This window comes from Bubalus bubalis, chromosome 19, assembly GCF_019923935.1.
Source record: "Bubalus bubalis isolate 160015118507 breed Murrah chromosome 19, NDDB_SH_1, whole genome shotgun sequence".
Classification (NCBI taxonomy): Eukaryota; Metazoa; Chordata; class Mammalia; order Artiodactyla; family Bovidae; genus Bubalus; species Bubalus bubalis.
In genome coordinates, this window is record NC_059175.1 from 58,631,122 (window position 1) to 58,644,173 (window position 13,052).

Consider the following 13,052-nt stretch of genomic DNA (forward strand, 5'->3'; position numbering starts at 1 on the left):
CAGCTATGCTCTCTGGAGGTCCGTGCCAGACAATGGATCTATGAAAATCCATTGGGTCTATGAAAATAACCCACCCCCAGCGCACTCCCTGCTCTGTCAAGACTGGTTACACAGCAGTGGGCTGTGCCTCTGAGACCAGCAAAATGAACGGAACCTCAGCGAAGACCCCAGCTTGGGCGCCCTGGTGCCAAGGTGTTCCTGCCAGGGGCCTGCCAGACACGGGACAGCAGGGGGTTGGCAAGAGGCACCCTTCAGCCTCCAGCACCCTTGTGGTGAGGTCGCCCTGGGGGCATGGGCACATCCAGCACTTGCTGGACTACCTGCTCCTGTGATACGCTAATTGCAGGTTTGCAGGTGCGGCCGTCTTGGGGCCCAGGGTCGGGGCCACGGGAGGGGGCCTAGCGGGCTAGCCCTGAAGCCAGAGGGGCCAGGCTCCGAGGGCTCCAGGGTCCCTACCTCGATGGCATGCTGGAACTGCTCGTGCTCCCTCTGCAGCTGCTCCGCCTCCTGCAACGAGCTGGCCGCGATGAGCCCGGCGTTCAGCATGGACTCTCCATTGCGGATCCAGCCCAGCACCTGGAACACAACACGGGGGACTCCCAGCAGCGGCCCCTCCCGCGGCGTCCGGGCACGGTGCAGCGGTGACGCGGCCTGAGGGCTGGGCGGTCAAGCGGCTCCTGTTGGCCACGGAGCACTGACTTCCTTGTGACCCTACTGACAACTGCCTGCTTCCCTTCCGTGCGATCTGAGCGTTAAGTGGTGCATTTTGAAATTAATTCTGGGGCCTCCCTGGTGGCTCAGGGGTAAAGAATCTGCCTACCAGTGTAGGAGACACACAGGTTCCTTCCCTGGTCCTGGAAGATCCCACAAGCCTTGGAGCAACTAAGCCCGTGCACTGCAATGATTGAGCCTGTGCTCAAGAGCCCGGGGGCCGCAACTGCTGAGGCCAGCGTGTCCGACAGCCTGTGCTCCACGAGACAAGCCACTGCAATGAGAAGCCTGCACACCGCAGCTAGAGAGTAGCCTCCACTCGCCACAGCTCGAGAAAAGCCCAGGCAGCAAAGAAGAACCGGGCACAACCAAAAATAAAAAAGTAAAATTTTACACACACACACACACATATATAAAACCTTAACTTTAAAAAATAAAAGTAAAATTGATTCTGTCATGTTTAGTTTCAAGTGAGAACTGAAAAAGGTTGAGCATCCAGAGGAGTGATCATTAGTCCATGGGTCAAAACAGATTGAGAATCACATGGTAGAAAACCTACTACTGCAAAGAACTTCCTGATAATAAAAAATACATGTATCTTTCACTCCTTTAGGGCATGAGGAACATGCAGAATAACCAAACTGCTTGAGAAGCTCCTTGATCTCACTAACGTATCCTCCACATTAGCGTCAGTGCTGAAACAGCACAGGAACCAAAGGATGAACTCTGCTGTCCACTGAAAATCAGGACCACACCACCAGTCTCCATCACGGAACCAGAAGTCAGTTCTGACTGTGGAAGCCACGGGGAGTGTGGAAGGTCAATCAGGACAGTCACTTATGGCAGAAATTGTTGGTTACCTACCCAATACCTACTTTCCTCATCACTTTTATTCAGAAAAATCCCAACTTGGGGAAAAGAGCTTGAGATAAAGCCACTTCTCAGCTACGATGACAGCTTGCTACAGGTATGATGTAATTTCAGCCACTGAGATCAAAGCAGGAGCTTTTGGGAGCATTTGGGGAACATGTTTCTTTAGTGATCCAGGTGCTGCTTCTTTCTTGTTATGCTTTTCCCTTCCTGATGCCTGGAATGTGGAAGTGATGGCTGGGGCTACAATGGCCATTTGGCAGCCATTTGGCAACCACTAAGTCCCCTCTGATCAAACTTAACCTGTGTTTTTCTGTGCATCTACCAGAATCCCAGGAATCCATACTTCCATGGCTTCCCTGGCTCATGAGGTAAAGTGTCACGGACATGCTTAATACACACAGGCATGGAATCCCACAGGCACTGAGCTGAAACCAATCTGTTCCAGATGTTCATTTTTATTTTGCCATGCTATCTGGGAGGTGGCAGTCTAGAGTTCTGACAAAACAAGACGACCCCAGCCGTACACAGCCTGTGGTTTGGGGCAGACTGATAATAGCTTATTTGGGGAGGGGAAAAAAAAATCATATATTTATTCAGCCCAGGAAGCACCACGTTCAGAGTTTCAGGCACGAGATTGCCAATGACAAAACAAGCGAAGTGGACGCGACTCGTAAGTGGTCGGCTGCCGGGCGGCGAAGGCTTTTCTACTAGAGCAGTAAGCGCATGGCTGCCCGGGCGCGGGCTGTTTCCGCTAGCTGCAGCTGCGTCAGGGGCTGTGCTCTACCCTTACATCAGGAGGGCTGTGATGCAGGGCCAACCTTTCCCAGTGCTCGCACGTGGGTCCCCGTGGGTCTGGCTCGGACCTCCGGCCGCTCGTTTACCTGCTTGACTTCGGCCTGCAGGTGGCGCAGCTGCACGCACTGCTCCAGGTGCTTCCGGTGCTGCTCAGCCGCGAGATCCAGTTCCTGCTGCTTCTCGTGCAGAAACTCCAGCAAGTCCTGGACCCGCGTGGCCATGTCCACATCTCTGTCGCAAAGCAGCTCCACGCCTGTGGACGTTGAAGGGACACCCTGAGTTCAACCAGCGCTTCAACCTGTTCTTAATGGGTGCACGATGCACACGCTGCATCTGGAACCTGACCTACCTACCCGGCAGGGGCCAAGCCGTGACTGGGAAGGCTGAAGCCAGCAGAGGGGGTTTACGTGCACCTCCGAGCACATGAGTGTGTCTCAAAGGATGAGTGTGATGGGGTCCAAAGCCAAATTTAAGGAACAGCTAATCAAACCAATGCGGGAGATCTGGGTTGGAAAGATTCCCAGGAGGAGGGCATGGCAACCCACTCCAGTATTCTTGCCTGGAGAACCCCACGGACAGAGGAGCCTGGTGGGCTACAGTCCATGGGGTTGCAGAGCTGGACACGACTCAGCGACTAAGCACAATCAAACCAAACTCATTACCTATCTATCTGCTTTTCCTCCTATACTGATATCTGATCAAAGTGAGAAGTCCTTTATAAACGACCGAACTTTGGCTTATTTTTGTTATCCACCGCATACCCGTTCAACTCTTGAGAAAGCACGGAATCTGACTTGGGTAACAGGAGTAATGCAGTATGCAGTTGCTGCTAAATTTCTAACACAACAGTCCCCTCCACGGTTTTGAGCCTACAGTGACATCTGCTGGTAAAATGTAAACTAAGAAAAAGAACAAAGGACATGAAAGTATTTTCTTGGGGTTTACTTTTCATTCATGGAGATACAACAATAAATCATTTGTAAAACGAAACTTCATGCCGCTTGAAAGAACATGAAAGAATATTAGGGGGAAGTACACTAGTCATAATGTTAAATGTGACCATATCATGTGGGTGAGGGCTTCTCTGGTGGCTCAGATGGTAAAGAAACTGCCTGCAATGTAGGAGACTGGGGTTCAGTCCCTGGGTTGGGAAGATCCCCTAGAGAAGGGAAAGGCTACCCACTCCAGTATTCTTGCCAGGAGAATCCCCATGGACAGAAGCAGCCTGGAGGGCTACAGTCCATAAGGTCGCAAAGAGTCGGACACGACTGAATGACTAACATCACTTTTACGTGGGTGAAAGCAAGCACACGTCTCCATTCAGAGAGCAGGTGTAACACCTGAATCCCAGGGCGAGCGGCCCGCAGAGCTGTCGGCCTGAGAGGAGCCCCGGCGGACGCGGGGCGCGCCGTGCTGCTCACCGGAGGCCTGCACCTCGTTGACGTACTGCAGCAGGTCCTGCCCTTGGTGGATGACGTCGAAGGTCAGGTTGTTCATGGTCAGGGCCTTGTCCGCGTGGTGCTGCAGGCGCTGCTCCGCGATCGTGAGGTCCTCCGTGTCGAAGTCATTCATTTGCTGAGAAAGCTCATCGTTCCAAGACTCCAGGTCTGAGATGATCTGACAAGGGAAATTATCTGCTTAGGACCAAGACGTGAAGGATGAAAGCCGGCTGTGACACCTCAGGGCCGAGTCAGGGAGGAAGAGATGGATGCGACTGCGTCAGCAGGACACAGAAGCCAGGGGACGGGGCTCCTACTGGCCAAAGACAGGACAGTTAGACCCTTAAAAATGACCACAACTGAATCAAATTAACTGACTATAAAAAAGCCCATTAATTCCCAGTGACGTTAGAAGAGAAGAGCTGAAACCCAAAAAGTTAATGAAAAGCTCTTTGGTTCTGATTAAAAGGAATCAAGCTTTATCCTCAAAATTGGTTCTTAAAGGAGAAAACTAATTATTCAAGCACAAAATGATGAAGCAAAGTTCCTCTTTATGGTTAAATCTAGCTATTAAGTGTAGAAATAATAAAATTAGAAAACTTCTTTCTAACAAAAAATCCTAGTAAAACACCTATTCAGGTCAAGGTCATCAGCACCTAATGGACTATCAGAGAGAGGCTGATGGGGCACCTCCTGGGATTGCAGACTACCCGCAGCATCCCTGAAGAAGGGGGACCAGACAGGACACAAGCCGCCTTGTGGAAGAGCCAAGTGGGGTCAGCTGTGGAGCCTTGGGAACCAAAAGGAACCCGAATCTGATCGGGTCTTTCCATCTACCTTCTTTGGAGAAGGAAATGGAAACCCACTCTAGTATTCTTGTCCAGGAAATCCCATGGGCAGAGGAACCTGGTGGGCTACACAGGTCATGGGGTTGCAAGAGTCGGACACGAGCTCCGTGACTAAACCACCACCACCATCCACCTTGTAAGGTTACAGACAATGCCAAGGCAAGAAACACGGTTAAACAGCCTAGTAGAAATCAAGTAAAAAAGGCAAAATGTGGGACTTGGTTCTTTTGATACTTGTTACTTCAATGAGTCATCACACAGAAAAAAAGAGAAGGGCAGAGAGAGACACTTCCAGATGAAAACATTAACCGCAAATGCAGGAGCAGACCCCACGTGCCTCCTCTCTGCAGCACTTGTAGAAAGCTGAACAGAGGCTGAGTGTTAGCAGGTAACAAAGAAACACTCTTAAACCGGCACGGGGCTTGGGATGTGGTTATGTAAGAAAACGGCCTACTTTTCAGAGGTACTTACAAAGTCTTTAGGAGTGAAACGCTACCGGCTGGTAGTTTTCCTCTAAAACATCACAGCACAGCAATATCTAAAGGAGGATACTTGGTAAGATGGGCAAATTCATCGAATTCAGAGGACAGGCACTTGGAAAGTCACTGTATTATTTTTGCTACTTTTATGCAGGTCTGAAAACTTACGTGATATACTTTTTAAAAATAATGACCAAAATTATAAAATCCAGAAAAGAGGAAAAACTTTCTTGTGAACAAATATTATCTCTACATCTCCCATGGATCCTAATTTCTTTTATCCGTAGGAGCGGTAGTGAAATTAATTTGAGAATGTGAGAGTTTACACAGAATTCAGCTGTGAGATGGGAAAGAATAAAAATCTTAAGGCTTCTCCAAATTCCTATTGCCCAAATCTTCCTGATTTCTTCTTTTATTATGGGGTCTGCATAATATATGTGTATGTTACATTAATATATTCATTTATAAGTTAATTCATTTATTATTATATCCACTTGCAAATTAATAATTTTAAACAATGCCAAGTTAGACATAAACAGAGAAGTCACAAGGAAAATACTTTTTAAAAGAAGAAAATTACCATAACTTTAACCTTGATCTCTATTCTAAGGGAAATTTTCTTTCTTAATGTTTGTTTGCTTTCTGACCCTGAGGGAGAAGAATTAGGTGTGGTGATGAGTTACAGACTCAGCCACAGTGCCTCATGCAGACAACGTCAGGCTCAGAAAACACTCAAAAAATGGACAATAAACAAAGATCAATGTGCTAAAAGCAGCAGGATTCAAAAACACTCACTGAGCACAAGGAAACCCTGGCGACGGCCAGGATCAAGGAGCATCGGGAAAAAAAATCCTGTCTCCACGTTTGGCATTACGGCTTGTTAATCATCATGCAAGTCAAGAAAATAAACCTGTGGCAAACACAAAGCTCAAGAAAGTGCAAGGCTTTTTTGAACTGGATTCTTTGAAGAAATAACTCAGATACCATTTTTTTTTTTTAAATGTATCCCTGAATTTTTAGACAGTCCTTTTCCTTCTAAATGTACAGAGAGCTATAGCTGTTTTCTGTGACTGTCATAGGATACTAGCATAAGGCTGTTCTTTTCATATCAACAGAGCAGATTTTATTCGGGCTATCTGAAGACTGAAATCCCAATATTTTAAGCTATAGGAAACACTGCTTCACTTTTGAGAGATGGAAAGGTTATTTCAATTCAAATACAAGTGATACAGGGGATTTTTAAACACTGACCAGGTACCATGATTTTTAAACACTGACCAGGTACCATGAATTTTTTCCATGAGATTGTGCCATGCCTGCTATGGGCAGTCAGACGGCACATTCTGCCAGACAAGAGAGGAAATCTCAGCAAAGCCTAACGTGCTCAGGTTTTCACATTTTCAGGATTACTCTAGAGAAACAGAAGGCTCTCAGGCTATGACATTTTAAAAGCTTTTAGACTTTCTTTTAGCTGGTCTGTGACTGAACTGTAGGCTTAATTTCTCAGCTTAGGAAAACACTTATCCCTGGCTGAGCATGCTGGCTTTGTTCGAGGCCATGCAGAACTCTGTGGCTATCGTAGGGGGGGAAATGCATGCTTTTGGTTCCTGATCTATATTTTAGGTTTTTGGTTCCTGATCCACTACGAACAAAATTAGTGGAGGTGATGGAATTCCAGCTGAGCTATTTCAAATCCTGAAAGATGATGCTGTGAAAGTGCTGCACTCAATATGCCAGCAAATTTGGAAAACTCAGCACTCGCCACAGGACCAGAAAAGGTCAGTTTTCATTCCAATCCCAAAGAAGAGCAATGCCAAAAAAAGTTCAAACTATCATATAGTTGCACTCATCTCACATGCTAGCAAAATAATGCTCAAAATCCTCCAAGCTAGGCTTCAACAGTTCATGAACCAAGAAATTCCAGATATACAAGCTGGATTTAGAAAAGGCAGAGGAACCACAGATCAAATTGCCAACGTCCACTGGTTCATAGAAAAACCAAGAGAATTCCAGAAAAATATCTACTTCTGCTTCACTGACTATGCTAAACCCTTTGACTGTGTGGATCACAACAAACTGTGGAAAATTCTTCAAGAGATGGAAATACCAGACCACCTGACCTGCCTCCTGAGAAATCTGTATGCAGGTCAAGAAGCAACAGTTAAAACTGGACATGGAACAACGGACTGGTTCCAAATTGGGAAAGGAGTACGTCAAGGCTGTATAGTGCCACCCTGCTTATTTAACTTATATGCAGAGTACATCATGCAAAATGTTGGGCTGGATGAAGCAAGCACAAGCTGGAATTAAGATTGCAGGGGAAAATATCAATAACCTCAGATATGCAGATTATACCACCCTTAAGCGAAGAGGAACTAAAGAGCCTCTTGATGAAGGTGAAAGAGGAGAGTGAAAATGCTGGCTTAACACTCAACATTCAAAAAATTAAGATCATGGCACCCAGTCCCATCACTTCATGGCAAACAGATGTGGAAACAATGGAAACAGTGACAGACTTTATTTTCTTAGGTTCCAAAATCACTGCAGATGGTGACTGCAGCCATGAAATTAAAAGACACTTGCTCCTTAGAAGAAGACAAACCTAGACAGCATATTAAAAAGCAGAGAAATTATTTTGCCAACAAAGGCCCGTATAGTTAAAGCTATGGTTTTTCCAGCTGTCATGTATGGATATGAGAATTGGACCATAGAAGGCTGAGCGCTGAAGAATTGATGCTTTTGAACTGTGGTGTTGGAGAAGACTCTTGAGAGTCCCTTGGACTGCAAGGAGATCAAATCAGTCATTATTAAAGGAAATCAATTCTGAATATTCAGTGGAAAGACTGATCCTGAAGCTCCAGTACTTTGGCCACCTGATGCTAAGAGTTGACTCATTAGATAAGACCCTGAGGCTGGGAAAGACTGAAGGCAGGAGGAGAAGGGGGCAACAGAGGATGAGCTGGTTGGACGGCATCACTGACTCAATGGACATGAGTCTGAGCAAGCTCCAGGAGATGGTGAAGGACAGGGAAATCTGGCCATGTGAAGTCCATGGGGTTGCAAAGAATCGGACATGACTGAGCGACTAAACAACTACATTTTAAAACAGGAGTTTCATGAAAGAAGAAACACAATCAAAATAAAATTCTCCCTTTTGCAGCAGCATTAATACAAACAAAGCCAACTTTTTCTTGTTTTTCAAATACCAAAATGTCCTGGAAGGAATACTTCAAATAGTGCTTCTGATTGCTTCTTTGAATTCCCTGATTGAAACTATTTAATAAGCAGCTATGTTTATAGGAGTAATTTCTATGAAATGGAGGTGAGAGAGGAGGGCAGCTACGCAGGCTCTTCTGTTCATGCAGCATTGCTCCCTGACCCCGAGACCCCCCAGTGCTGCTCCCTGACCCTGAGACGCCCCCCAAGGCTGCTCCCTGACCCAGAGACCCCCAGTGCTGCACCCTGACCATGGCCATGGCTGGACACGATGAGCTGAGACCAGTGTGTCTTTTCTCTCCGTGGCTCCATGTGGATGGGAAAGTCAAGACCAAAGCCCTTGAGCAGGCTTGACCAGGCAACATGGGCAGAGTTTAACTCCTTGTTATCACCGGTTAACAGTTAAGAAGGCCTTTCTTTAATGTAATAAGAAGGCTGACAGAAGTTTAGACAAGCAGCCAAGAAAGGCCCCATGAGAGGCCCACACACCAAACCACCACTTGGGGCTGGGCTGAGGGACCCAGGACCACTTCAGGACGAGGGTCTGCTCAGCTGAGGGAGCTCTGCACCCATCTTCTGCAGTATGCGGGGTCCGGACCCCCCTGCCCTCACAGCTCTGTCCTAAACGTAGGTCAAGTGACAAGAGAGCCCGCTCTGCAGACTCTGGCCGGCAGGCATGGGCGACCTGGGATGCCGGTAGGTACCTGAATATGCAGCAGGTAGGCCCCTGCCAGCAGCTCATAAAGCCCTCAGGCTCCAGAAAGCCAGCCTCACCAGGGAGTTCTGGTTCCTTTCATCCTGTTTCACACACTTTCAGCGCCATCCAGCGATAATGACTTCTGCTTGAACTTCCTCAAGTTCAAAAACATCAAGTCTTGCCTGGCAGAAAATCAAGAAACAGCCTCTTCCTGATGAAGAAAAGAAACCTGTCCTTCTTTCTCCTAGTCACGTATAAGGTGCAATAGTCGATTTTTAGATAAGAATTACAGACAACCTGAGAACATTTCTGTGGGGGAAAAAAAGGTGGGGTGGGGCGGGGGTGGGTAGGCTGTTTCCTGGGACATAAAACACCATTACCGCAGGCGCAGGGAGCACTCAGTCTCGGAGGGAGAGGAAGAGGACAGGATGGGAAGGACCATCGCTGCCCTGAGCCTCTGCCTCCAGGACGAGGGGACAGCTGTGCGGGGGCCCGGTCCAGGGTGACCAGCCGAGGGCACAAGTAGCCCTCTCTGCAGAAGCCCTGCCTGGGCGCCACCCTCACAGCTCGCTCGCTTTGCTCTCTTTCTGTGTGGTGTCTGCCTGCTGCCCATCTGCCTCCCCCAGGGCCGAGCCCCCGATTCGGGGGCCGAGCTGGGGTGGGGGCCACTCTGTCCCTCCTCATCCTCCTCCTGGTGCAGAGGGAAAGGGGGACAGTGGGCGAGGGTGGGGCCTGGACGGAGTGGGCAGTGGGCGAGGGCGTGGCTCAGAGGGGGGCGGGGCTGGACGAGGGCAGGACACTCACATCGATGGCGTCCCGCTCGAAGATGCGAAGCTGCAGGAAGAGCTCCAGCTTGATCTTGCGCTCCTGGAAGAGCTCCTCCATCTGCGCCTGGGCCTCATCCAGCTGCTGCAGCACCGTTTCGATGTGGCTGATGGAGCTGTTGTGCGGCGTCTTGTTGCTGGAGATGGCTGAGTCCCTGCGAGGAGGCGAGGGTGCAAACAGGAATTGGAAGGGAAGCCCCTGTCGGTGCTGGGGGGCTGGGCCGGGGGAAGGAGCTGGCAGGAAGCGGGGCTGCAGCTCTCAGAAAAGAAGCCGCCCCTCCAGCCCAACCACCCCGGGCTTCCCCAGGGCCCAGGACACGCTGAGGAACACCTCCCGCTCCTCCTCACAGCCCATCTCAGAAGCAGGTGGCCAGCCACCACACAAATCATCCCAGGGAGCTTCAGCTTCAGCCCCCTTCCTCATTAAGTGGAGAAGAAAGAATTCCTATTTGCTACAGAGGACAAGATGGCTGGATGGCGTCCCCGACTCAATGGACATGAATTTGAGCAAATGCCAGGAGATGGTGAAGGACAAGGAGGCCTGGCGTGCTGCAGTCCATGGGGTGGCAAAGAGTCGGACACAACTGAGCGACTGACCAATAACAATTTACTACAAAGAGAAGCGCCAGGTCGGCTGTGAGTGTTTCTGTGTGAAGCAGCTCACTGAGCCTTTATCACGGAAGGACTGCCTGACTCTCAGCAAAGCCAGCATCGCGGGAAGATGTCAGTGACTATTAGATAAGCTGACCCTGAGTGATACAGCAGGGGGTCCACGTAAAGGTGGCCCAACCCCAGCCTGCCTCCTGTCTTCCCCACACAAGCAGCACCTGAGTGTCACCAGAGGCCGGGCCTGCCTGAGCCTGGACTTGCAGGGGAGGGACGCCTACCACACTCTGGAAAACGAGCATGCTCTGGGCCCCAAGGACGCAGTCCTGGGAGGTTTAAATTCATCTGGTTTGTAAAGAAATTTCAGTCAGTAATAGGTTGATATTAAAAGGAAATATTAATAAGATCTGAATTCTGAGAAAGTTTATCGTGTGTGTTGGTTGCTCAGTCGTGTCCGACTCTTTGAGACCCCATGGACTGTAGCCCGCCAGACTCCTCTATTCATGGGATTCTCCAGGCAAGGATACTGGAGTGGGTTGCCATTTCCTCCTCTAGAGGATCTTCCCAACCCAGGGATCAAACCCAGGTCTCTTGCATTGCAGACAGATTCTTACTGTCTGAGACACCAGGGAAATTTATTAGTCAATGCCATAAAGAGAAAAATCGTAAAAAGAGCGAAAGAAAACCGAAGGAGGAAAAAAAAAGAAAGGAGAGACATGTTAAGTCTCCTCTGCATGGATGTTATTCATTTTCTACCTAGTTGGACAGAGTTATAGTAAATGGTTCAAAAAAGCAGAGGGGGTAAGAGTGCCCCACAGACCTCAGAGCACTGGGGAGCTGGGACAGGTTTCTGACACGGGGGTGGAGGGTAGAGACAGAGGGGCTAGGACGGGGGAACTGGGACCAGGGGGGTGGGTAGAGGCAGGGGACTGGGACAGGGGCAGGGATAGAAGACAGGGACGAGGGGTAGGGACAGGGGGCTGGGGCAGGGGGCAGGGATGGGAAACAGGGATGGTGGGCTGGGACAGGGGTGTAGGGACAGAGGGGCTGGGGCAGGGGGCTGGGATGGGCGCAGGGATGGGGGGCTGGGACGGGGGTGTAGGGACAGAGGGGCTGGGGCAGGGGGCTGGGATGGGTGCAGGGATGGGGGCATGGACGGGGGGCTGGGATGGGGGTGTAGGGACAGAGGGGCTGGGGCAGGGGGCTGGGATGGGCGCAGGGACAGGGGGCTGGGACGGGGGTGTAGGGACAGAGGGGCTGGGGCAGGGGGCTGGGATGGGTGCAGGGATGGGGGCAGGGATGGGGGGCTGAGATGGGGGCAGGGATTGGATACAGGGATGAGGGGTAGGGACAGGGGCTGGGGCAGGGGGCTGGGATGAGGGCAGGGACGGGGGGATAGGGACAGGGGCCTGGGGTAGGGGGCTGGGATGGGGGCAGGGACGGGGGTGTAGGGACAGAGGGGCTGGGGCAGGGGGCTGGGGCGGGGGGCTGGGACGGGGGTGTAGGGACAGAGGGGCTGGGGCAGGGGGCTGGGATGGGTGCAGGGATGGGTGGACAGGGACGGGGCCAGCCCACCTCAGCTGCTGGATCAGGTCCTCGCCTTCCTTGATGACATTCACAGTCACCTGCAGGGTGGTCTGCTGCTGCTGGCCGAAGCGCTTGCTGAGGTCCTGCACGGCCTCCACGGACTCGGCGTACACGTCGTCCAGCAGCTCCTTCTGCAGCTCCTCCAGCCATGTCCACAGCTGCGGGGACAGCGCCATGAGGGGCCCTGTCCTGCGGCCCGGGGGAGGGGACCGGGGGCAGCTGCTCCCAGGGAGCCGGAAGGGAGGCGGGTGGCGGGGGAGGCACCCAACATGGCCGGCCAGCGGAACACAAAGCAGGACGTGAGGTGAAAAAACAAATAGGCAGCGAGCCCGGGGTGGGGGGGTGGGGGGGGGGGGGGGGAGGTGGGGGAGGACTGTCACAAAGGGGAGAAAGGAAGGGCGGGGGGTGGGCAGCGACTCTGCCGGTCCCTCCCGACAGAACCACGTGCAAGAGGAAATGCAAAAGACCCACCGATGGCAGAACCTCTGCTAAATGGAACCGGCATCCTTCCACGTGCCTTCTGACTCTTATTTAGCACACAGATGGCTTTACTTTTAGCCAGAGCATTACAAATAGCATTACTGCTATTAAGCTGCAGTTCAGACAGGGGGGCTCTACATCCCTCAGAAAAGAAGGAAGCGCCCAGCGTGGTGCAATCAACCCATCTCACACCTGGCAGGAGATTCGGACGCGACTGTGCCAGGTTCCCGCTCCCAGCCCAGGCCACGGCCAACCTGGCCACAGCTCACGAGAGGCGTGCAGGCTGCAAACGCGTGGTCACCGTCATGGCCAGGACCACCAACAAGGTGTCCATGGACCCAGGCGGGTAAAGATAACTCGGGATAAGAGTAGCTCCCAGACTGGCGGGGACACAGTATCTTGCCCGCTCCCAGGAAGCCTACTGCCTCCTCCAAATCCCTGGTCAGTGAGCAGCAAGGACAATTAATTAAACGGAGCGGGCCCTGGTGGCTTGGAAG

The 13,052-nt window shown here is 51.0% G+C and overlaps 1 protein-coding gene across 9 annotated transcripts in view; it reads right to left on the reverse strand.

Moving 5' to 3' along the window:
* TRIO (trio Rho guanine nucleotide exchange factor) overlaps positions 1-13,052 on the reverse strand; it is a 362,508-nt gene that overhangs the window by 139,205 nt on the left and 210,251 nt on the right. For all 9 annotated transcript variants that reach the window (XM_045163663.1, XM_045163664.1, XM_045163662.1 and 6 more), the window contains 5 exons: positions 12,064-12,233; positions 9,863-10,037; positions 3,801-3,996; positions 2,466-2,632; positions 457-576 (listed from right to left, as the gene is read on the reverse strand). In XM_045163663.1, coding sequence (XP_045019598.1) covers positions 457-576; positions 2,466-2,632; positions 3,801-3,996; positions 9,863-10,037; positions 12,064-12,233 — 828 coding nt within the window. The remainder of the gene's footprint in view (positions 1-456; positions 577-2,465; positions 2,633-3,800; positions 3,997-9,862; positions 10,038-12,063; positions 12,234-13,052) is intronic.